At 57.4% G+C, this 20,599-nt stretch overlaps 2 protein-coding genes across 4 annotated transcripts in view; both read left to right on the plus strand.

Moving 5' to 3' along the window:
- The window catches only part of FIGNL2 (fidgetin like 2), a 28,267-nt gene extending 12,702 nt beyond the window's left edge, over positions 1–15,565 (plus strand). For 2 of the 3 annotated variants that reach the window (XM_035002628.1, XM_035002627.1), the window contains exon 2: positions 12,928–15,565. In XM_035002628.1, the coding sequence (XP_034858519.1) occupies positions 12,939–14,906 (1,968 nt within the window). In that variant the 5' untranslated portion in view covers positions 12,928–12,938 and the 3' untranslated portion in view covers positions 14,907–15,565. Of the gene's footprint in view, positions 1–11,952; positions 12,773–12,927 lie in introns of those variants that run through there. The other variant, XM_035002629.1, reaches the window with a different exon arrangement.
- Positions 15,566–20,075: 4,510 nt separating this feature from the next.
- The window catches only part of LOC118009013 (transmembrane and death domain protein 1-like), a 1,341-nt gene continuing 817 nt past the window's right edge, over positions 20,076–20,599 (plus strand). Inside the window, exon 1 of the mRNA XM_035002900.1 lies at positions 20,076–20,565. Within this exon, the coding sequence (XP_034858791.1) occupies positions 20,076–20,565 (490 nt within the window). The remainder of the gene's footprint in view (positions 20,566–20,599) is intronic.

Consider the following 20,599-nt stretch of genomic DNA (forward strand, 5'->3'; position numbering starts at 1 on the left):
TGGGCCTGTTTGAGGGGAGGGTGTTGGGGGGGGGGGGTGTCCATCCTGCTCAGACCACTGGGCAGAGACAAAGGATCTTCATCTAGCCTGGCGGAGGATTAAGTCCAGAACAAGCTACCTGGTCAAGCTGGTTGGGGAGCCCACCTGTCCATCTTTACATCCTCTTATTACATCTTGACCTGGTGGGGACTTACTCAGTGTGTGCTGAATGGCTGGATGGATGAGTGACCACATGAGTGACTGCATTTTTAACTGGGGCTGTGTCTGCTGGAATAATCCAGCACCTACAGACTCCTACACCTCCCCCTAAGATTCCTGAGTATCCTCCCCCTCCCCTGAAATTTGCTTTAGTCCAGGCCTGGCTGACACAGGCCGGACATGAGGGACTGGCCAGGCCTCGGGGGACACAGCTGTGACCCCCAGATTCTGTTGCCATTTGAGAGTGCTTTCACTGTGGTCACGTTTCCTGCAGCCGGCCCCCATCTGTCCTTGGGATTTGATGAGGATGAGGATGGTCAGTGAGGGGGAGGGGTGTTGAGCAGCTGAAGGGGGGGACAGGGGGCGGGGAGGAAGCGCAGCCCGAAGGGCCAGATGACAAACTGTCCTGTCCTACCGTCCTCTCCCTTTCAGCCTGCCCCTCCTCTCCTGCCCTGAGGTTGAGGGCAGCGGGCCGGACAGGCTGGGCTGGTGGGGAGGGGGTGGTCCAGCTAGTCCACCCTCCCTCCCTGGCCCCTGGAGAAGCTGGAGCCCTGCGTAGCTAGAAAACTTCCTAGGAATCCTAAGGAAAGGAGTCTGAGTCCCAGCGAAGTTTACCTGGAGACCCCTAGGAAGGGAGGCTCCGTTCAAGTTCAAGAGAAAGCTTCGGAGGCTCTAGCTGTGGTGAGATGCACCCCTGCAGAATGGAGCCCTGGCTGGGGTTAGAGCAGTGCCGTCCACGAGAACTTTCTGCGATGATGTCTGCACTGTCCCATATCGCAGCCACCCCCCCCCCCACGACTGCGGAGCACTTGGAGGGTGGCAAGTGCTCTGGAGAAACTGAACTTTAACTTTCCTAATACATTTTTATTTTTAATAATTGAGAAATAATAATAAATGATTTACATTTAAAAGTCATTCATGCATTTTAATGAACTTGAATTCGAATAGCCACCTGTGGCTAGCGGCTATGATGTGGGCAGCACTGGACTCCAGGCTCTGTTCAGGTGCTGAAGCCAAGCTCTTGGGTGCAGATCCCTTCCCGGCTATGTGAACCTTGGGCAGGGCTCCTTCCAGCATGACAGGCTCTCTCACCAGCCTGCCAGGCCACCACAGCCCCAGGGTGGACCCCGAGTGGTTAGGGAATCATCTGCTCCTGGGCAGGGCTGCACTGCCCTTAGGAGGTCCTGGGACACGAGGGCACCAAACCAACAGACCACCGGACAGATCAACAGCCCAGGGTGGGAAAGGAGTGGCTGTACAGAGATCTATACTTTGAGGCATCTTCAGAACTTCCTTGGGGGTGTCAGTCCTAGAAGGCTTCCTGGAAGCAGGGGCTGTGGGGCAATCTTGAGCTGGCACTAAGCAATGAGCCAGGAATGGATGGAAAGGCTATGCCTGAGAGCCCCGTGTTTGGTGCCCAGGCACCTTGGCCAAGGCTGGGGTAGGGAGGGGTTGTCAGAATGGGCTGTAGAGTCCCAGCTTCCCCTCTTACTAGCTGTTATGACCTTGAGAGAATCACTCCGCCTCTCTGAGCCTCCATTTCGTCTTCTGTAAAATGGGGAGAATATGCTTGTCTGGCAGGGAAGATGTGAGGGTGAAACCAAATGGCAGCCCATGGAAGTTCTCTGCAAACACGAGAAGTCTGGGAGAAAGGGATGGGTTATCCTCAAGGGTGCTGGGCCCCTGGACTGGCCTCTCCAGAAGACAACAGATGGTCACAGCTTGTCTGTGGCCCTGACCGCGGACACAGGCAGGGATTTCTGCACTCTCCCCTCCCCCCCAGAGCGTGCTTGCATACACACACACACAGAGCCCAGATGGGGGCTGCTTGGCCAGCCCCCCGCTCAGGCTGACCTCCTGCTGTTTGGCATTTGACATATGAGGAGTCCAGGGCCAGAGCACACCCCCCCACACACCTCCCATCCCAGAGAAGAGCCAGACTGGCAGGGAGGCCTCACTACTTCGAGGAAGCAGGATCCCAAGGGTCCTAATCTCTTTACCATGTGTCCGGTGGCCTTTGATGGGAATTCCAGCGCCCCTTTTGTCTTCTCCCAGAGGCCTAACAAGGGGAAGAGAGAAGAAGGGAGATTAAAAAAAAAAGGCCAGGTGGTGGTTCCTAGGGGGTGGGCTGGGTGCCCTTCAAGTCCAGCCAGACCAGGGCTAGACAGTTTCTGCTGGTGTTCACAGACACGAACTGCCCTTCCAGACACCCTTCCCCATCCACTCCGGAGAGAACTTCCTGGCTCAGCTTCTTGCCACCCTCACCATCTTGTGTTGGCTCAAATTTAGTCACCCTTTTTTTATTTGGACACAGAGGCAGTTTCCAGCCTCTTGGCTCCTCTGCCAGCCCAAACATCCATCCATCTGTTCTACGGTCTACCAAAAACTTACTGTGTGCCAGGCACTGTCCTAGGTGCTTGAGATAGGCCAGTGAACAAAACCGGAGGATGGAAGAGGAGGAAACAGAAACAGCAGTAGGTAACTTTTAAACCTTTGTTTCCCAGACCGCATGGAACTTTCTAGTGGGTACTAGACACTAAAGCAACCAGTACGGCAGATTATGAGGGCTACAAAGAGCTACAAGTGGAGGGGCCAGTGTGGGATGAAGTGACAAGTGAACAGAGCCCTGAGGGTGTAAGTGTGTACTGGTGGGGGAAAGTGTGGCAGGCACGGGGTGGGTGCCAGCCTGCTGTGCTAGAGTAGGAGTGTGGCCGGAGTGGGACAGGACAGGGGAGGACGGCAGGCAGAGTAAGTGTTTCAGAGACTGTAGAATGGCAGGAGAGCCAAGGGGAAGCAGATCATTAGGACCTGGTGGGCCACTGTGAGGAAGCTGGCTTTAAAAAAATAAAAATTTATTTATTTATTTAAGTCATCTCTACACCCCATGTGGGGCTCGGATGCACCACCCCGAGATCAAGAGTCACGTGCTCTACTGACTGAGCCAGCCAGGCTCCTGGGACGTTGGCTTTTATTCTGAGAACAGAGAGTGGGAGGCAAGGGTAGAGATGGGTGGTGGGACAGGAGGCTGCTGTAGGCATCCGGGTGAGAGATGGTTGCATTCTGGATCGATCTTGAAGCCAGGGCCAGACTGATTTGCTGGTCTGGGGTCTGAGGTCAGGCCAAGAGTTTCTGGCCTGAGCAATGAGGAAGGATGAAGCTGCCATTTCCTGAGATGGGGAAGACAGGCAGGGGTAGTTCAGGGTGGAGTGAGGAAGTCAGAGGTTTGATTTGGGGACATGTCGCTATACCAATTAAATATTCTGGTGGAGGTGTCGGGAAGAAGTTTGCATGTGCCAGTGGGGAGTGTAGGGGAGACATCTAGGCTGGAGAATCATGCTCAGGAATCCTCAGTGTTACCGACACCAGTCAAGGGCACGAGACTGGATGGAGTTAATGTGGAGAGAAGGCTCTGAGAACAGAGGGCTCTCCGAGTCGGCGGGGTGGGGGGGGCGGTCATCGGTGAAAGGAGGGCAGTGAAAGGAGCTGAGGAGGAGAGGCGGGTGGGCAGCCCAGTAAAGAAGTTTCAGGAAGGATCGGCTGAGGCTGTGTTGCCGAGCTGAGGGCTGACCACTGGTTTAACAAGGTGTGAGAGCTTGGTTGTAGGGTGTGCAAGAGAGAACCTAAGGGGAGGAAGCAGAAATAGGAGTACAGGCAACTTTTCACCTGTTTCGGTTTTGTTTGGGCAAAAAGGAAGCAGAGAGCAGTGGGATGTAGCTGGAGGGGGAGCAAGAGATTATTATGAGCTTTTTCCCCCTCTAGAATGGGAGAAATAACAACATATTTGTGTCATGAGAAGCATCACTAGCAGGGGAACGGACCATGCAGAAGAGGGGAGAATGGAGGGAACACTGGCCTTGAGCTTTGAAAGGGGATGGAATCAGCACACGGGAGAAGGAATGTCCTCTGTTCTTGCTGCCAAGACGGGCCTCAGCCAGTCCTCGTCCAGTTCGCCCAAGAAGGCAAAGGGTCCTTAGGGCTGGAGTGACCATGGAGGCAGCATGGAAGAGGCAGGCCCTGCGTGGCCCTGAAGGATGGGAGAGGATTGGTTGGCAGAGGGAGAGCATTTCTGATGGGTGCACCTGTGTGAGCAACCATCTGGAGGCCCGAAGGAGCAGAGCTCATTCTTTAGGCCCTGTGCATGGAGAGGAAATCTGGCTTGCGCTAAGGGTCGGAGGGATCAGAGAAGCCTGTGATGTTCACAGATAGTAAACAGAGGACAAGCAACATGAAGGGAGTCACCCCAACAGTAATGTCCCTGTCCTGACCATTGCCACTCCTCCAGCTCATGGCATGCTCCAGTCCTCATCTTCCTCTCCTCCCCTCCCCTTTCCTTTCCTTTCCTTCTTTTTTTTAAGTAGGCTCTATGCGCAGTGTGGGGCCAATGCAGGGCTTGAACTCAAAACCCTGAGATCAAGACCTGAGCCCAAATCAAGAGTCAGACGCTCAACTGACTGAGCCACCCAGCTGCTCTCAGTCTTCACCTTTCCTTGGCCCTCCCCCGGCCCTTGCCAGCTACAAGTTCTTTACCATTCTCCAGTGCAAGATTGAGTCTGGGGACAGGGAGGGGGAGTTCAGATCTTAAGAGTTGTTCCCTGCTCCCTACTTTTTTTTTTTTTTTTAAAGATTTATTTATTTATTTATTTGAGAGAGAGAATGAGAGAGAGAGAGAGAGCAGGAGAGGGGGGAGGGTCAGAGGGAGAAACAGACTCCCTGCCGAGCAGGGAGCCCGATGCGGGACTCGATCCTGGGACTCCAGGATCATGACCTGAGCCGAAGGCAGTCGCTTAACCAACTGAGCCACCCAGGCGCCCGTCCCTGCTCCCTACTTGACGTCCTTGCCTCACCACAGCCTGTGGAGGCCGGAAAAACACCCGCCAGAGGGAGGAGGCCCCTTGGGACCTTGCATCTCCTCCCTGGGACTTGGTGCTGTGGTCTGGAAATACTGTCTACTTAGGTGGGGGCTCGTGGGCAGTGAGGAGGGCTGAGCCGGATGTGCCGGTGCTCCCTGCTCGGCTCAGGTCCTCCTCACTGGCCTCCAGTCCCCAGGCCCTCCAACCTCAGACATGCATTTTAGGTGCTGCCCTGATCCCCCCGCCCAAACATAGCCTTACCCGTCTCTGAACTGCCAGAATTCATTCTTTTCTTTTCTCTTTTCCTCCCTCCCTCCCTCCCTTTCTTTTGGCCATGCCTGCTTGTACCTTCTCTCTCCTGCTAGAGGATAGAGTCCCTGAGGATGGGTCGCAATCTGATCCAGCTGCGCGTCTCTAACCGCAGGCGGGCACACGGGTGTCCTGAGACGGTCTGCTGGCTGCTTGGCAATAAGACCTACAGAGAACGGCACCTCGCTGCAGGAAGTCGTGCAGCCGCCCCTCTGGCCTCCTCTGGCTTATCCCCTCAACATTTACTAGGCCCTGCCCATGCTAGGCTCTGTGCCAGGCCTCGGGGGAGTCCCCCAGGCGGGGTTTTGGGGGTCCAGCTGTGTTGGGGGCTGCTCTCTGGCCTAGGTTAGGCCGGAGGTTCCAGTGTGGCAGGTGCAAGGCTGTGGCAGGTGACCAGTCCTCGGCTCCTCTCATCACCCCTCCCTCTCCTCTCCTCCTGCCGTAACTGGGGGTTGGCACGAGGGGGCAGGGCCCAGTGAGTGGATGGGGGGCGGGCAGCTCAGTTCAAGCGCTGCCAGGCGGCCAGAGACCCCCAGGGCACCAGTTGTGAGCAGTAGACAAAAAGCCTGGGACAAAAGGCCTGTGGGAGCCGTGGTGAATAGATTAATGAGATTTCCATAGGCTGCCCGACAATGGGATTCTCCACTGCGGCCCCTTTGTCCCAGGCTGAGATAATGGAGCCCCGAGGAGCTTGCCCAGGAGGGCGGCCTTGCCCCTTCTCCACTCAGGTCTGGAGCCGCCACGCAGCTGCCCCTCCTCCCCTTGCTGCCCCCAGCCCTGTCCGTGGGCAACAGTATTCGGAATCAGAGAATTGCTGTAAGATCCCCAAGGGGTGTTCAGGACCTCCTGAGGGAGTTGGAGGCGGGCGCTGGCGCTGCATGCTTAGGGTCCCCTCCCACCGCATCTTGTATAAAACTGGAAAGGGCTCCTAGAGAGAGAAAGGTGACTGTCCACCGCCTGAATCCACTGTCCTTTGACACCTGAAGAACGTGAGGCTTAGAGAGGCTAGGCATCTTGCCTACAGTCACTGTGACCGCCCAGGGGGTCTGCGGCGCTGGGACACGGGGGCAGGGGTGGAGAAGGAGTGCCTACAGGCCTGTCTCTCCTTCATCCTCACGCTCCGTGACCACGTGCCCCACTTCTGACAGCACGTGTCGGGGTTTTCACAGGTCAACCAGCTCTGTCCCATCAGCTGGGGGTCCTACCAACTGAACTCAGTATCTGCCAGCAGGTAGCATCTGATCCCACAGCGTAAGGGCTCAGTCCCACAAAACGGCCCCACTTCACATGCCGATTGACTGTCCAGGCTGTTGCCTGTGCTTCTGACCGATGGCTAAAATCCCACGACCCCATCCTTGGGTTTGATTAATTTGCTAGAGGGGCTCACAGAACTCAAGGAACCAATTTATTTACTAGATCACCGGGTTGTTCTAAAAGGATGTAACTCGGGGGGTGCCTGGGTGGCACAGTCGTTAGACATCTGCCTTCAGCTCGGGTCGTGGTCCCAGGGTCCTGGGATTGAGCCCCGCGTCGGGCTCCCTGCTCCATGGGAAGCCTGCTTCTCCCTCCCCCACTCTCCCTGTTTGTGTTCCCTCTCTGGCTGTGTCTCTCTCTCTGTCAAATAAATAAATAAATAAAATATTTAAAAAATAAATAAAAGGATGTAACTCGGGAATGGCCAGATGGAAGAGATGCACGCGGCAAGGTGTGGGAAGGACAGGCCCTTCCAGCATGTCCACATGTTCACCAACCCCAGAGCTCCCCAAACCCTATCCTTCTGGGGTTTTGTGGAGGCTTCATTACATAACCACGATTGATTAAGTCACTGGGTATTGGCGATTGAGCTCAACCTCTACTACCCCTCTCCCTTGGGTGGATGGGGGTGTGGGGTGTGACCAAAAGTTCCAACACTTTAATCAAGGCTGGTTCCTCTGGCAACCAGCCTCCATCCTTAGATTACCTAGGGGCTTTTCCAAAAATCACCTCGTTACCATAAGCTCAGGTGCAGTGGAAAGGGGCTTGTTGTGAATAACCCACCCACTTCACCTTCATGGTTCCAAAGCAATTTCAGGGACTGAGGACAAGAGACCATAGGGAAAGGTGCCCCCATTGCTCTTATGCTTAGGACATTTCAAGGGTTTTGGGAGCTGTGAGCCAGGAACAGTGGACAAAGACTAAATATGTTTCTTATAAATCACACTATCTCAGCCTGTGTCAGGCCCAATGCACAGAGTTTCCCGGGCATGGCCCGCAAGGACTGAAACTGGTGCATGGAGTGTTTCGGCCATTTGTGAAGACAGATCACGTCTCTCATCCATCCTGGAAGACTTCCTAGAAACATGGACAGGGTTGTTGTTTAAGGGATTCTTTACTTACCCTTCCATCCAGTAATTCTTGCCATTACTGTTTGTCACCGGGGAGTTCGAAGGCTGCACCCTGTGCGTGGAGTCAAGTGGAGTTCCAGCCTCGTACGCGTGGGAGGGCCCTTGGCCTTCACGGGTCTGCCGAGAAAGAGTGGCATCGGGAGGCTGACCTTGCTTCCCGAACAGTGCAGCTGCAGAGAGTTGGCGTTTTCTCCAGGGCCCCAGCCAGCCCCAGGGAAGGTCGCAGACTCAAGTAAAGACCTGTCTGCCCAGCCTCGGGCAGTGAGTGCTTGTAAGGGACAGCTTCTCCTGGGCTGTTTTGCAATGAAGCCACAAATTCTCCTGCTTGGGGAGCAAAGCTTGGGATCCCCCAGGGGGTAGGTGCTTTCAACTGCAGATCTGAAGGGTAGATACCCAGCACCCGAGGTACAGCTGCGTCCCCAGGCAAATACAGAAACGTGTTTCCATAGGACCAAGGAAATGAGCATTGATAAAGGCTGTCAAGGCTTCGGGTTCTTCTCTGGCTGCGAGAACCAAGGGCTAGACCAGGGAGGCAGTGTGGGCAAGAGTAAGGGCCTGGGCTCTGTGGTCATACTACTGGGGTCTGAATCCTGCTCCACTGTGTGACAGCTGTGTGACCTTGGGATGTATTAATCTCCTCTCCCTGTACCTCAGTCTCCTCATCTGTAAAATGGAGATGGTAACAATAGTTATCTCACAGAGCCATTGTGAAGGCTACATAAGATAATGCACGGAAGGCACAGAAAAGGGTCTGGCTCTGCCCCTCGTGCTGGGGTGCTGGGGAAATGGCATGAGGGGCGATCTGTCCTATCAGAGCTGAAAGGAACCTCCCTCAGAACATTTTCCAAGTTCCCCCAACCCCAAGGGGAGCTACTCGGAGTCACTCAGCATGGTGAGGCCACTGCTTGGGTTCTTTTTTTAAAGATTTATTTATTTATTTGAGAGAGCGAGAATGAGAGAGAGAGAGAGTACATGAGAGGGGGGAGGGTCAGAGGGAGAAGCAGGCTCCTCGCTGAGCAGGGAGCCCGATGCGGGACTCGATCCCGGGACTCCAGGATCATGACCTGAGCCGAAGGCAGTCGCTTAACCAACTGAGCCACCCAGGCACCCCTGCTTGGGTTCTTAATTGTACCATGTATCATATTATTTTGTACCCCACACAGGACTCCATATTTTACACACATTACCTTTTTAAATCTTTGTGGCCACTCTACAAGGCATAGGTTATGCACTTTCACAGATGGAGAAATTAAGGTTTAGTGAGGCCACGTAATCTGCTCAGGGTCACAGAGTAAGTGTCTGAGCCTGGATTCAAACGCAGGTCTTGCTGATTCAAAGCCCACACCTAACACAAATCCCTGGGGCCTGGCCTTACTTCCATCTCAGCTGATGCGGGGCACTGGAGTATGGCCTATGTAGTGGGAAGGCGACCCCTCCAGATGCAGGAGGCTGAACGGCAGGAGCTTGTGGGCTGGGCCACAAGCAGGCCCAGGGTCTCCGTGTGAGATCAGGAGGGCTGTAACTGGCCTGGGGGTGGGGGCAGGGGGACAGCAGGGTCTACCCCCCGGCTTCCCTCCCCAACCCCCTGAGTCTGGAAGGGGAAGAAGGCAAGGCCATGGGTGTGTCAGGAGTCATCCAACTGAGGCTGCACCGCAAGCTCGAGACAGAGTGTGTCTATGTTCATGCACACGCGCACACATACGCACGGGGCCTGCAGCTGTGCACATCGTGCTGTTCCCAGCGGTAGGGGCATGCGTGCGGGGGTGTCCTCAGGCTCACGTAGGCCAGCATTCTCAGCCTGTGTGCGGGTCAGGCAACCTCCCCTCCTGCCCTCTCCTGCAAACTGCTGTCCTCCTCTCCTTTCCCTGCTTGAGCCTGCTCCTTGGGCAGCTTGGCTGTGGCCAGAGCTTTGTTCTTTCCCTTGGAAGAGGTGAGAGGAAGTCTCCAGATGCAGTCTATGTGACTAAGTTCAGCAGAACTTGCTGACCTGGTCCCCCGCGCCCCAGTGAGTGGTCTAAAGGACCTCTAGCAGAGGCCATAGGGTGAAGGAGAAAGGGCAGAGAGATGGGCTGGAAGCTAGTGGGGGACATAGGATCCAGGAGGTCTTTCCGGAGGTGGGAAAGAATTGAGCTTGCTGTGGGGAGGGAAACGGCACAGTAGAGGGGTGGAGTAGTTAATGGATGGAGCAAGGCCCCAGCCTGGGCTGGACTGGGGTCAAGGGCTGGGGTGGATGGCCCCTCCAGGTATACTCGGCTGCGAAGTGGATGTAGATGAAGGTGAAAACGGAAGGCCAGAAGTGAGGGAGCTGTGCTCCTGACTAAAATGGGCAGCGAATTACCTGTAATGGAAGGGCCAGTAACTGGGCAGCATGAGCGGCCATGGACAGGGCCCTTCGAGGGAGGGGCTGGGAGGCGCCTGGAAGGGGCGAATCTCGGAGCAGGAGAGTGGGCATGAAGTTGGGCGGCAGGTTTGGAGAGCTGGGGGTGGGTTCCCTGAGTGCACAATTGCTGAGATGGAGCGGTTCAGTGATGACCAGGCCTGAGTATTTGGTCTTGAGGGTGGGGACCTGAGTGGAGAGGGCTGAGGCCACAGTAGGAGCTGAGTGAGAGGGGCAGGGAGGATACCACATGACAGAAATGAGGGGGAGCAGAGGGTCTGGCAGGGGGTGAAGGAAGTGTGTGTGGCTAAGTCCAGATCCAGAGCTTTCTTTACTGTGTCTGTGTCCTTCTGGGACAGGGTCACGCTTTTTTCCCCAGCATGCTAGGGGGATGTGTGATTAAGGTCAAATCTCTTTTCTCCATATTAAGGAGCCAAAGCACAGATCATAGTAAATAGAAAAAACAAAACAGTTTTGGGGTCCATGTCACAACAGAGTATTTGCATTTGGAGAATTTTTTTAAGATTTCTTTGAGAGAGAGAGAGAATGAGCACGGGGTTGGGGGAGAGGGAGAGAGAATCTCAAGCAGACTAACCACTGAGCATAGAGCGCAATGTGGGGCCTGATCTCAGGACCCTCAGATCAAGACCTGAGCTGAAATCAAGATCACATGCTTAACCGACTGAGCCAGCCAGGCGCCCCGCATTTGTAGAACTCTGATGTTACCTCATATAACCCTGCAAACCAGAACCACTCGTGATTTCTGATGTCCCGGGGAATCACCCCCTCTGATACTAGGTAATGCCTCTGTTCTGGGGGGACCCCTCCTCAGCAGGAGCTGGAGAGCGGCCTCCCTGCCCTCCGCAGACCTCCCTCTCAGGTCTGTCGTCTCTGCTCCGAACCTCTTGCCATTGGTGGCCAGGGTCACCTCTCAGACGGAGGCCAAACAACCTCAAAGAACTCTACTTCCCTTTTTAGCTTTAGTATCTATGGCTCACGCCTTCCTTAGGGCAGTGGGGATGAGAATATAGTTTTATTTTCAAAGAGTGTCCCCTCCCATTGACAGCAGGGCACAGCCATAGGCAGTAGTGAGACCAACAGAGGTGGTGTTGTCAACAAGCCGCTGCAAGGACAACTGTGGAGAACCCCAGAAGCCACTTGATCTGCAGCCTCTTCTACCCCCCATACACACCCACTTCCAAGGCTCCAGGGACACCGCGCTTCTTAGCACTCCCACCAGGCTTGCAGTGTACAGTTATGCGGGCTGCACACTGAACATGAGCCCTTCTAAAGGGGCATGATTCACCCCATGGACACGGGAGGTTTGTAGATTTATCATAAGTTTTCCAGAAGGTGGCAGTAAAGGGTCTTGAGGAAGGAATAGGGCGTGTGAGCTAGCACGGCCCTGGCTTTCAGAATGCATTGTGCTGGAACCCTCTAGCCTGCCCGGCCGACTTGGCCCCTCACCTTTCAAGGTCCAGTAAAGATACCACCTCCCTGCTGAGATCTTCTCAACCAGGCAGGGCGCATTTCCCTGAGCTCCAGAGCCCCTGGCACATGCTTCTATTTTCCCACCTCACAAAGGATGTTGTCTGCCTGTCCTTTTCACCTGTCTAAACCATCGTTTTGCCTTTCAACCTGCCCCCTTGCCTAGCACAACGCTATTTGCCCAATAAAAATTTGAACAAAGAATACTGAACCTGTCCGTTTAACATATCTTAGCAAAAGCTTAGGTTTGAGAAATAGTCATTAGCAAAAACCGCCTCTGGCATGCCACGGGCCCATTTAGTCTTTGAGATTTAATCCTCAGAACGGGCCAACCCATTGGACCCATTGGAGCCATGCGCCTGTAAAGTGTTTTTCCCCAGGCCCTGAATCCCTTTTTACCAGTGTTTGGCTCATGCCTTGGCTGGTGCTCAAGGCCAGTGTAAGAAACTTCTGTGGAACGTTTCTGCCACGTTTATGGTATGGCTGGCTGTGACCTGTCCTAACTTTTCCTCATCTTCTCTGGAATAGGATTTGCCTCTTCTGAATAACGGTTCTGTATGGTGGTGGAAAGCATGCGGGGCACGAGGCAGATGGCGGCCCCTGCCTGGGCACACAGCCAGCATGTGCAGGGGGGTTCTGGAACCCAGGTGCTCTGACTGCATCAGGCAGAGACTGAAAGAAACTAAGTGGAAAGGAAGTGAATGCTTCTGGGTCCGTCCCTGGGCTTTCCCAGGGACCACAGGGCACTGCTCCCACACACTGGAGTCTCTGACTTCAGGCCCAAAGGGGGCCCTGGAATCTCAGGGAGGGCTGGGGTGAACGGCACAGATAGGACTATCAAACTGCGGGGCCATCCATCTTCATACAAACCTAGTGTCTCTGTAAGCCTAGCACATGGTGGGTGTGCGGAAAACGCGCCTTACTGAAGGAGCCCCACCTGGGTTTGCCTAGTTCCAGGGGCCGGGCGTCTCACTCATCGCCTGACCCGCAGCTACATTAGGTTCGAAAGTAAGGACCAGGTGTTGTAGAGGGCAGGGCTCGTGTGGCTGGGACAAAATCATCATCATATTGCCTCTAAGGTGAAGTTAGGGTCAAACATATCGTTTCCAGACCTCTCTGAGGAAAGCGTTTTCAGATAGCTTTGATCCTGGGCCGTGCCCGCCAAGGCAAGTACTGTGAATGTGGTGTCTGCCGAAGGGAGGCCCCGGAGGGTGGCACGGGGGTGGGGGTGGGGGGGTGGAAAGCGGGCTGGCCTGTGGCCGGCGGCCCCTCAGAGGCCCTGCAGGACCGCTCTAGCCGCCTCTCTCCCTCTCGCCTGCAGTTCTGTCGAAGATGCACTGGACACCGGAACACGCCCAGTCCCTCAACCAGTGGCCAGAGCAGCACCTGGACGTCTCCTCCACTACCCCGTCGCCGGCCCACAAGTTGGAGCTGCCCCCTGGGGGTCGCCAGCGCTGCCACTATGCTTGGGCGCACGACGACATCTCTGCCCTCACAGCCTCCAACCTCCTCAAGCGCTACGCAGAGAAGTACTCAGGGGTCCTGGACTCTCCCTACGAGCGCCCCGCGCTGGGCGGCTATGGCGACGCCGCCTTCCTCAACGGCGCCAAGGGGGACCCCGAGCCCTGGCCAGGGCCGGAGCCACCCTACCCCTTGGCCTCACTCCACGAGGGCCTCCCGGGAACCAAGTCGGGCAGTGGGGGCGGCTCCGGGGGCCTCGGGGGCTCCCCGGTTTTAGGCGGGAACCTGCCTGACCCCCTCTACGCCGGCAATGCGTGTGGAGGCCCGTCGGCGGCGCCCGAGTACGGGGCGGGCTACGGCGGGGGGTACCTGGCCCCCGGCTACTGCGCGCAGACCGGCACCGCGCTGCCCCCGCCGCCCCCCGCCGCCCTCCTGCAGCCCCCGCCTCCGCCGGGCTACGGCCCCTCGGGGCCGCTGTACAACTACGCCGCGGGGGGCTACGCCGCGCAGCCCGGCTACGGGGCCCTCCCGCCGCCCCCGGCCCCGCCCCCGGCCCCCTACCTGACCTCGGGGCTGGCGGCGCCCACGCCCCTGCCGGCGCCCGCTCCGCCCCGGCCGGCGCCCACCTCCTACAGCTTCCAGGCGGCCGAGGCCGGGGTGTCGCTGAAGCGCAAGGCCGCCGACGAAGGCGCGGAGGGCCGCTACCGCAAGTACGTCTACGAGCCCGCCAAGGCCCCGGCGGCCGACGGCGCCTCCTACCCCGCAACGGACAACGGCGAGTGTCGGGGCAACGGGTTCCGGCCGAAGCCGCCGGGAGCCGCGGAGGAGGCGTCGGGCAAGTACGGTGGCGGCGTGCCCCTCAAGGTCTTGGGCTCCCCCGTCTACGGCCCGCAACTCGAGCCCTTTGAAAAGTTCCCGGAGCGCGCCCCGGCGCCGGCTCCCCGCGGGGGCTTCGCGGTGCCGTCGGGAGAGCCCCCCAAAGGCGTGGACCCGGGGGCCCTGGAGCTGGTGACGAGCAAGATGCTAGACTGCGGGCCCCCGGTGCAGTGGGCAGACGTGGCAGGTCAGGGCGCGCTCAAGGCGGCGCTGGAGGAGGAGCTGGTGTGGCCCCTGCTCAGGCCGCCCGCCTACCCCGGCAGCCCGCGCCCGCCGCGGACCGTGCTGCTCTTCGGACCGCGGGGCGCTGGCAAAGCGCTGCTGGGCCGCTGCCTGGCCACGCAGCTGGGCGCCACGCTGCTGCGCCTGCGCGGAGCGACGCTGGCCGCGCCGGGCGCCGCCGAGGGCGCGCACCTCCTCCAGGCCGCCTTCGCGGCTGCGCGCTGCCGCCCGCCCTCCGTGCTCCTCATCAGCGAGCTGGACGCGCTGCTCCCGGCTCGGGACGACGGCGTCGCTGCGGCGGGCGCGCTGCAGGCGCCGCTCATGGCTTGCCTGGATGGCGGCTGCGGCGCGGGGGCCGACGGCGTGCTGGTCGTGGGCACCACCTCGCGGCCCGCGGCTCTGGACGAGGCTACCCGCCGGCGCTTCGCTCTCCGCTTCTACGTGGCGTTGCCCGACGGCCCTGCCCGCGGGCAGATCCTGCAGCGGGCGCTGGCCCAGCAGGGCTGCGCGCTGAACGAGCGGGAGCTCGCGGCCCTGGTGCAGGGCACCCAGGGTTTCTCCGGGGGCGAGCTGGGGCAGCTGTGCCAGCAGGCAGCGGCCGGGGCGGGCCTCCCGGGGCTGCAGCGGCCCCTCTCCTACAAGGACTTGGAGGCGGCGCTCGCCAAGGTGGGCCCTAGGGCCTCCCCCAAGGACCTGGACTCGTACGTGGAATGGGACAAAATGTACGGCTCCGGACACTGACGGCGCGCCGGGAGGCCGCGGGAGCAAGCCGCCCCGCTCCCCCCGCCCCTCCGGTCGGGAGGGTTGTCTTTAACCAAACCGGGCTGGGAGGGTGCCGGAGTGATGAATGTGGGCTGGGGGAGGGGAGGGGCTGCCGGTGAAATTTTTTTTTTTTTCCGTGGGAAGGAAAATGCTTCTGCTAGGCAGATAGATGCCATATGCGCTGTGTACTCAGGTTTTTCCTATTTATTGTGGACGGGAAGCTCGCCATCTCCGCCCGGCCGACGGGCAGACCCGGGATAGGCTGGCACCCGGGGCCTAAGGAACTCCTGCGCCCTCGCCACAATCCTTTTGTCTCCTCGCTCCCTGAATGGCTCTCTCCTCCCCCCTCTTTCTCTGCATTCGCGTAGTTTTCTCTCTCCGTGGTTTTGTCACTGACTTTCTCCTATGTTGGCCCTGTTTCTCTTTTGCCCTTCCCTCCCCATCTCTCCGTCTATCACCCTCTGTGCTTCTGTCTCCCTCCCTCGCTTTCCAGCCTCTCTGTTTCTCTTGGTCCCTCTCATTCAAAAGAATGCAGTGTACCTTTGCAGGAGATCTGAAAGTCCAGGGGCTGAGGAGGAGGGGTAGGGAGTTCCCTCCCACCCCATTATCCTTCACCCAGCTGTATCCTTGGGTCTTGGGGGGGGCGGGGGGGAGGGCAAGCAAAAAAAAAAAAAAGAAAAGAAAAAAAGAAAAAAAAAAACACCCAAAGAAGGGTTTTTGTTTGTTTGTTTGTTTTTGAGGGGGAAATCCCAGAAATGTAGCTTGTTTAATATTTTAGGCCTCTTATTTTTGTAAGATGAGTAGAATTTGCTGTTTTTCGTTTTATTTTGACAACTCAGGAAGAAACTGACCTCAGAAAGAATGTTAGACTTTGGCTGCTCTCCTGTGTGTACCCTGCCCCCCCACCCCAGATTCTCCCAGGAGACTCAGAAAGTGAAACTTGTGGGGAAGGAGAGAGGAAGACCCAGAGCCACACTAAAACCCCTGCTCTTCCTGGGACAGAAGCGGAATGTATTTCTAGGGCTTCCTCCCCAGGTCCAAGGTTGTAGGCAGGGGTGTGGGGGAGTGGGTTGTGGGATTTGAGAAGGAGTAGATCCTGCTGCTCTCCCCCTGAGCCCCACCCTCCAGCTTAGTGTTTTCTGTTTAGCGTTATCCAGAGGGATGCCCCTTGCCCCCCTTCCTGCCCCAGATCCAGAGAGAGAGGGCCCGGATGGGAAGGTGACCTGGGCAGAAAGTCCCCAGAGAGGTCATCTCACCTGGCCCTTCATAGGCGGAGGTCTTCTATAACTTCTGTTAAGAGGATTCCCTCGGGAGAGAAGACAGTGTGGCCACAAGTCTGGTTGGGCACAAAAACTGACTACAGACTCAGCTTCCCTGGGTGTTGGGAGACTCCAAGGAGGAGTGAGCATCTGTTACAGAAGAACATTCTGTGGGCAAGTGTGCCTCCCATCATCCCAGGGTCCTGGGTTGGGAGATCCAGGGGCTGCGAGAGGGTGAAGGAGATGGGCAGACTGTTTTTCCCAGACGTGGGGGGGTTATTTTCAGTCCCACCCAAACTTTCCACCCGAAGCCAGGCTTGGGGGCCCTTCCTTGTGAGAACAATATTCCTCTCTTTCCCAGCAGCTTTCCTTTGATGGGGCTTCAGTTTGTCTCCCTCCCCCTCAGGGAGCCCATTTCACAACTCTGCCCTTTGCTCCAAAGTAGGGTGCAAACCCTCACCCTATCTCTTCTCTCTCCCCCCTCGGCCCCCCCACCCCATTCCCTGTTCACCCTTATAGCTCCTACAGTCTCTACCATCTCCCACTCCCAGCTAGAGGGGTGTCCATGGGGGACATTTCAGGTGCCAAGGTGCTGAGGGCCTGTGCTGGCCTAGGTAGGAGTGCTAACAGGAAAGCTGCTCTGTTTTCCCCTCCTTTTCATCCTTGGTCTTTTTGGGCCTCCTCTCCTTGGAGCTGACTGACTGCAGGGCTTGGGTGCCCAGAAGCGGTGGGCTGCACTGCTGGGAAGGGCCCTTTGGAGGGAGCAGGGCGGGAGGAGGTTCTCTCAGGTGTGCGGATGTATATGGGGGGGTGGAGGGCATGGGGAAGTGGGGTTGGGATGCCAGCCTTCCCTTCAAGAGGCAGGCAGCTGCGGGGAGGGGGAGCTCACTGAGACCCAGGGCCCCCACTGCCTACTCTGCTGGCCTTGGGGAACTTTGCACAAGGACACAGCCCCCAGTCTACTAGCACCTACCTCATGGGCACTGGGGCGGCGGGGGGGGGAAGGGCAGGTCCAGCTCTGGCAATGTTGGGGGGGCATACCAAAGAATCCAGGGGCAGGGATTGGGGAAGGGCAGACTTGGCAAGCTGGCCCTTCTCTTCCTCTACCCAGACTGGGGTTGGGGTCCTCTCCTCCAGCTGTAACCATTTCTACCTCATTTTGCTGCGTGTTGTACATGGACGTATTTATCTCCTGTCTGACGATGCTCTGCAGTTGTGGTCTGTCTACCTCAGAAGAGACTGTATTTTAAAAGAAAGTATTACACAGTATTAAAGCGATGACATGTGGTTTCCAGAGGATTTCTTGGGGGCAGCAGGATGTGGGGAGCCCTCTGGGGAATGCTTGGGCATCCAGGTGTGCCACGGGTGGTGCGGCCCTGTGGGTGTTTCTAGTCCTTCAGCAGAACATTACTGTGGGACTCCTAGTACTCACTCTGCCGCAGCAAGTGCCTACCCAGCGTTGGGCCCTAAGGCCTACGAAGTGAGAAGCCCCTGGATAGGGAAGGCCCTCCTGCAGCTTCGAGCTCCCAGAGGCTCAGAATTCGGGCTGACTCCTATCTCCAGAGTCCCAAAGTATGAGGGGAAAGAAGGGCTCACATGTTTGTTGAATGAGTGAATGGATGAGGAAATGAATGCTCGGAGAAAACGGGGGCTGAAGAGGCTGGTGCACTCAATGTGGACAGCAGCCCTTGCTGGCTAGAGCTAAGATTAGACTTCTTGATTCTTGGAGGGAGGAAAGGGGGCAGAGGGCAGGGTATGGAGACAGCCAAGTTCCAGTCTTCAGGGGCACGTGGGATCCTTTGTCTGCCACCATCTGTCCATTCCCAAACTCTACCTTTGCCAGCTCATCATAAACTGAGAGCCTGAGAACCAGGAGGGAAGATCTTGTTGAAAAAGCTATATGGAGATACCTGTTGGAGGTGTGGACCCACAACCTCTTGAGGTCCTTGCATGCTCTAAGCAAAATTACTGAAGATGCACCAGCATGCACGGGCTCAGGGCTGACACATGCCCTGGGCTTTCGGGGGCAAAGCAAGCCCAAGGGGAGAGAGAGCCCGCAAAGCAGCCGGCTCCCCTGTGAGAGAAACAATTGTGTGCCTGCACATGGGGGCTCCAGGCATTGCCCCAGGACTCGGTGATGCCAACCCTCTTGGCCTTTGGAGGTCTAGACCTCCCTCACACTCCAGTTGGCTTATTACACTCCTACTCTGTACAGACACTGTAGCACTGAGGATACAGAAATGGTTAAGCACAGCCACTGTTCAAGATGAGAAGAACTAAAAATTGGGTCATTTGAAAATAAGTGGGTAAAGCTGCTTGGGGAGGGACCATATACAAATTTTATGTTCTCCCGTCTGGTATAGGATTTGGTACATGCAAGACACTAAAATACTAGATAAGTCCTTCAATTAACCAATTTCTAGAGAAATGACCTAATGGAGGATGCACACGCTATCTTGGAACAGAATACCAACACAAAACCAAAACAAGCTATCTCAAGAATGCCCAGAAAAGTTCCTGACTCCTGGTGGTGGTGGTGTGTTAGAAAAACTTCCTGGACCAGCGTGGGGGGGTGGGGGGCAGCTGGAAAGCACCATAGGTGTGATTTGTTCCAGGAGCATAAAGTGAGGGCAGGGGTGGGAGGGCTGGAGGAAGTGAGGCTGGACCACTTGCACCCTGAGGAGCTTTCATGCCCGGGGAAGAGCTGAGGCTTGGAGATGAAAGTCACGTGTGTGCTTGGAGGAAAGGGGGTTGGTGGCCTGTGGACATGGCCTGATTTGCAAGTTAAGAATTCATACACGGGGGCGCCTGGGTGGCTCAGTCGTTAAGCATCTGCCTTCAGCTCAGGTCATGATCCCAGGGTCCTGGGATCGAGTCCCACATCGGGCTCCCTGCTCGGCAGGAAGCCTGCTTCTTGCTCTCCCACTCCCCCTGCTTGTGTTCCTGCTCTCGCTCTCTCTCTCTGTCAAATAAATAAATAAAATCTTTAAAAAAAAAAAAAGAATTCATACACGGATCCAGCAAATCTTTACTGAACACCTACTTTGTGCTAGTTGCTGCGGGAACAGCAGATGGACCTTAGAGTGGAATGGAGGAGACAGAAAAAGGCAGAGGGGCAGCGTAGTGTAGGAGTAGATAAGAGGGGTACCTAATGGAGAGGGGCGAAGGGTGTGTACTGGAGTCCGGGAGGGCTTCCCAAAAGGTACCTGTCAGCTGAGGAGTGACCAAGACAGAAGAGAGTGCAGGCCAAGATCCAAAGGAGAGCCAGAACCAAGCTTGCTCAGGAAAGGAAACAAGGTTAGGGAGTGGGGCCCTGGTGTGTGGAGTAGGGGTGGGGACTGAGTTTACCTAATCCAGACAAGAGGAGGTGAGGGTTTGGAGGCACCTGTGGGAGGATGGGAATTGGTGAGTCTATAAATATTTGGTATTTAGTAGGTAGCCCGAGAATTTGGGATTGGGTATTGGATCATGGAGAGCAAGGGGTCTAGGGCTTGTGCTGGAGACTGAGGGGCGGTGAATGGATTATTAGAGATGTGGGACACTTGGCAATTTGAGGCATTAGTGGGATGGCCAGGCGGCAGGCCTAGGGCAGGCATTTTAATATAAGGGCCCAGGATCCTAGCCTCCTGGGGGATTGGGTGTCCCCCACCCCTGGGTCTTGGATGTCCCCCACCCCTGGGTCTTGGAAAACTCTCACTCCTAATTCCTTCCGATTCCTAGTTTCCGGGAGCTGGGAGATCCCACGTGTGGGCCGCCCCCTCGCCCCGGTCCCGGCCTGTGGAAGCCCCCCTCCCCCCGCCGCGGGTACCAGGCACCCCTCCCCCACTCGTGGGCGTTCGGAGCTCCTCCCACCACAGTGGGTACGGCGCGGTCACAGCCAGCGGTGGCGATGGCGGCCCGGGCTCGGGCCCTGGCGCTGGCGCTCTGGGGCTGGGCGCTGTCCCCGGCGGGGGCCCTGGACGCCATGGGCCCCCACGCGGCCGTCCGTCTGGCCGAGCTGCTGACCCCGGAGGAGTGCGGCCATTTCCAGTCGCTCCTGAAGGCGCCGGAGCCGGACGTCGAGGCCGAGCTGGCCCGGCTCTCTGAGGACCGGCTGGCCCGCGCCGAGCCGCCGGGGTCCACGTCCGCGCCGCCGGGCCGGCTGTGGCGGCGGGCGGCGGCCGAGCCCGCGGAGGAGTCGGACGGCTGCCGGGAGAAGCTGGCGGCCTGGCTGGCGGCGGAGGCCTCGACCCTGTCTTGGGACCGCGTGGCCCGGGCCCTGCGGCGCAGCGGCCGCCCCGACGTGGCCCGGGAGCTGGGCAAGAACCTCCACCAGCAGGCGACGCTGCAGCTGCGCAAGTTCGGCCAGCGCTACGTGCAGCCGCCCGCCGCCGCCCCCGGCCCCGCCCCCGGCCCCGCCCCCGGCCCCGGCCC

The sequence above is a fragment of the Mirounga leonina genome, unplaced genomic scaffold (genome assembly GCF_011800145.1).
Source record: "Mirounga leonina isolate KUSES-001 unplaced genomic scaffold, KU_Mleo_1.0 Mir_126, whole genome shotgun sequence".
Lineage (NCBI taxonomy): Eukaryota > Metazoa > Chordata > Mammalia > Carnivora > Phocidae > Mirounga > Mirounga leonina.